General features: G+C 38.6%; 1 protein-coding gene across 1 annotated transcript; it reads right to left on the minus strand.

Moving 5' to 3' along the window:
* Window positions 1–865: 865 nt before the first annotated feature.
* LOC149138417 (cationic peroxidase 1-like) lies at window positions 866–2,333 on the minus strand. The gene is made up of 4 exons (XM_089449947.1): window positions 2,057–2,333; window positions 1,744–1,935; window positions 1,467–1,632; window positions 866–1,341 (listed from the first exon to the last, which is right to left on the minus strand). The coding sequence occupies exons 1-4, from the start codon at window positions 2,264–2,266 to the stop codon at window positions 956–958; spliced, it is 954 nt and encodes a 317-aa protein (XP_089306073.1). The 5' UTR covers window positions 2,267–2,333; the 3' UTR covers window positions 866–955.
* Window positions 2,334–4,356: the final 2,023 nt, after the last annotated feature.

Below are 4,356 nucleotides of genomic sequence, written 5' to 3' on the forward strand. Positions count from 1 at the left end.
CAGCCTGAACTCACAATCTTGAGAGGGAATAAGGCCTTCCAGTGGTCGTCAACAGCTCAGGAACCTGGCTCTTGGGCAGGGTCTTGCCTCAACTCGTATCTCTGTTATTACTTTTGTCCACCAAAAATTTGCTAATCCCTTTTTTCTGTAGGATTTTCCTTTTTTTTTTAAATCCTTTGGAGGTAAAGAGTAGCTATTTTTGCCCAACTGCCTGGAAGTTAGGAAATCGTGTGGTCATGACGTGAGTTTTTCCTCTTGAGATAACAAAAGCATTCTATGAAACCATAACAAATTTTTTTCCCTTTATATAAAGTCTTTCCAACTCAATTAGGTCCTTAACTAACCTAAAAATCTATCAACCTCTGCATGAGGTAATTAATTAATAATTCTAACTATTTGCAAAAATAAATAAAACTAAAGTAACTTGGGGTGTTATAAGTGGATCACAAGACCCTGCCCTGTGGGGACCAAATTTTTTCTTTCACATAACCATTCAACCACATCATGAAGATTTGACTTTTTTTACTCAATTTAACTAGATTGTTTTTTGGGTTTGGTCACTCAAATTAAGGTGATTTAATAGGTTATTTTTTGTGTTTTTCCACGTAAATATTTACCAAGATAATTTTTTGAAATTTTATTTGTATATCTAAATATATAATTTAAAATTTTAGTTTTTAAAACTTTTGAAACATATAAATCTTACCCATTTAAAACTATACTTGAAAAACAAATCGATTCGTTAAACTACTTTCGTAATTTTGCCGTGACACACTTATGATCCGCACCGTGCATAGTATTTGTGGAATTAAATATCATTGATTTTGGCCAAACTTCGCGTTGTTTTCGCATCGACACGTGGACATAATCTCATCAAAAATTGACTTTATTGATTTTTTCGGTAGCCAATCGCCAATCAATTTGTTACAATGAAACGATGAAATGTTTCTAAATCTTAATTGGCCTTTCTGCAGTTGTTTCGGATTTGTCCGTTGGTACCAGTGAGAGGAGAAATATTCCCCATATTCACCATGGCTGCTGCAAAGTCCGTAAAGAAGGTGTTCTGATTAGCGCCGTAGGTAGTAACTTGCGAATCTGTAGAGCCTCCGCTAAACAGTTGCTGATCGGAGTGCAAAAGTCCCTTTTGGCTTCCCAAATCAGTGTAGTAATTGCTGTCGAATGTGGTAGGGGTGGCCACATCCAAGGGCGAGAGGGTGTTGTCCCCACCAGCGCTTGGGCAGTTTGCCTTCACAGAAGTGGCGAAGGAAGTGTCAATGTTGGATTCGTTGTATATGCGGGCTCTGAATGTGGTGCACCGCGCTTGGCCAATTGTATGAGCACCTGTAACATAAATAATATCACCAGATGATAATTATTATTAAATTTGAAAGTAGTGCAATATGACACCACAGAATCAAGCATTTGATGGCATGAGATTGCAGACTGTGGCATGAGTAATATCATACCCGAGAGTGCAACAAGGTCCTTGGTAGAAAGACCATGGGCTGTAAAAGATGAGATGAGGGCGCTCAGATTGGAAGTCGGAGCCGGAATGTTGGTGTTTGCGGCGCTTAAACTCGCAGTCGTAGAGTCTCGCCTTCCAAGAAGTACCGTCCATGTTGGACCTCCCAGCTGCGAAATTGCAACCACACATGGTGAACAATGTCATTTCCTTCCAAATCCTCCTAGAAAGGCAAGATATTGTATTTACTAAACGGAGAAGAAAAAGGCGCAATTAAATACTTGGACGACTGAGTCGCGTGCAGCGATAGCAAGAATGTCGGCGCATGAAACGACACCACTGCAGGCTGCCTCAACTTGAGTTTTGATGGTGTCTATTACGTCGAATCCTCTCACAGAATTGGCGTTTGGGAGTGCGGTCTTTTCTCCGGTAAACGTCGAGTTGTCGTCCAACAGTATGGAGCCATCGCAGCCCTGTGACAAACCAAAAGCAAAATTCAACATCATGGATTAAGCAAAAGAGCAAATATGATTTAAGCGCAAGAAGTTGCTATATTCTGATCAGACAAATGATATCCTGCTTTTGATTTCTCACATTAACGAAGCAGTCGTGGAAATGAAGGCGGAGCAAGGACGCCCCCATCCGTTTCTCATTGGTGACGGCTTGGTTCACTGCGCCTTTCACTATTGAAAGCGCCGTGGGACACACTTTGTCGTAAAATGTTGAGGTCAGCTGGCCATGCGCAGAGTTAGTAATAGAGCTAATATACAACACGCACAGAGCAATGCATGCCAAAGTCTTCATGATTAGAAAAATTAGCCTCTACCCAGGAAAGGAAAAAAGAAGCAGAAGGAAATGGAATTGAGTTGAATATGGGAAGACGGTGTGTGGAGAGTTGTATGTGACCGCAGGCTTCTTATAGTGGCAGAAGCTGTTGTCCAGCTGAAATGCAGCTATCAAAATGGATAAAATAATGTAATGTTAGAAAACGCGGTGAGTGAGAAGATTGTTTCGTATGGCCGACAAGATTGGAAGGGCAGGTGTGGAAGGTGTCAGAGTGCCAAAGTTTTCAACCGTGTGAGGCCCACACGTAGTTACAGACCAGCACCAGTGCGTCACTGATTAAATATGGACAAAAAGTTTGCGTGACTACTCGGTATCGGAACCTTCCGCTCCTCCGCTTGCGTAATAATCAAAGATCTGATTTCACATTCTAAATGGTTTAGACTAGGTACAAGGGAGTCCGATTATGATGGTTGAAGTTTCGTATTTAAAGTTTGATTAAAACTGTTGAAGTTATGAAGTTTAGTTTTAAATTATTTAAATAATGCAAAATTGTAATTTAATTAACAATTATAATTTGATTGATAATTACATAAAATTACAAACGTTTAGATTTCCTCTTTATTATATTTGTGGTTGGATATAACTTATTCAGTGTTTTTATTGATTTGTTATTTTTTTTTATGTTTTACTACAAAAATTTAAATTATAATATTATGAAATTAAATTTATTATTTTTACATAAAATTTATTTTTATTTATCTCAAATATGATTGGTTAAAATGTTTCTTTTTTTATTGTGTAATGATGGTAAGAATTGACTTTTATGTATTTTATTATTAATTACTATGTACTATATCATTAATTACTATGTACAATAAATATAAATAATTTGAAAAATAATATTATATATTAATTACTATTTGGACACATGAGAAGAGTCCGAGCCGAGCCGCGCCGAGGAGCGACACTTGTTGTATGCGTATGAGCAGGGGAGTTGAAGAGCTGAGTCCAGGAGCGACACCTGTTTCAGGCTTATGAGCAGGTAGGTAGAGATGACCATGCAAAATCTGTTGGGAAGGCGACAGCTGCTGTCTTCCCGATGCGCTTAGGTCCTTGCATCATACATACTCTTTTCACATTTTTCATCTTTTGTCCCAGTCATGGTTTTCCTTGAATGCCCGGCACCTGCAATCATCCTACGTGATTATGAACGTATTGAATCCCTTCATACTCTTCTGTCTCTCTGTATATAGTAGGTTGCTCATATGGGTATGTTTTTTGGCCGAGTATTTGACCTTCATTTCGAGCTGATGAGAGGGCCATCCAGGCACACTGCCATATAATCTTTTTTATCCATTTTCTCCCTTGCTCTATTATTTCCATTGCCCTACATCAATTTCTATCTGCACTTTTGTCTTGGGTCATTTTTCATAAACCTGGGCTATTAAGTCTTGGAGCGGTTTGTGGCTGATGACAATGGGTGTTTCTATTCTCTCGGGGAGGCTCGGCTCTGGGCGCATATTACTGTCAATGGCGGTAAGTAGTACTTCTTGTTACACAGTTTACTATCTTCTCTGTTGATATATCTATTTTGATAAGGATGCTTTAGTTTCCCCTTTTAATCTTACGGCTATATTCTTAAAACAGATGTCTCTAATTTAGTTGAAAGTTTGTCTAAATGGAGTTACATGAGTTCTTAATTTTGCTCATATGAATTAAAGGGAACAAGTTTATATCTATCATGCACTGTTTCTAGAGTAGATGATTTCGATGCGGGTTCTGGCAAATGTCGTCCTTCTGTTTTTATAGATTACTAGAAGGTCTTATTGCTTTTATTTCAAACATTCCCAACAAATTTTCTATTAGACCATTTGATATCTGCATCATCTCAAAACCATGCATTGATTTTAGATTTAGAATGGGTTACTGGTGGTGCTCTTGTAAGGGGTGTATATGCTGTTGTCTGAACATCCCTGGTATCTCATAATTGTTATGGTTCTTTCCTTTATTGTGGCGGTCTTTGGAACTTTCAGAACCTCTTGCCCTCTCTCTTTTGTCACTGGTTTTTCTGGGCTAGAAGACCTCAGTTCCTCGGCTGTTTTTCCAGG

The sequence above is a fragment of the Pinus tabuliformis genome, chromosome X, assembly GCF_031772625.1.
Source record: "Pinus tabuliformis cultivar Carrire ecotype Pingquan chromosome X, CPIR1, whole genome shotgun sequence".
NCBI lineage: Eukaryota > Viridiplantae > Streptophyta > Pinopsida > Pinales > Pinaceae > Pinus > Pinus tabuliformis.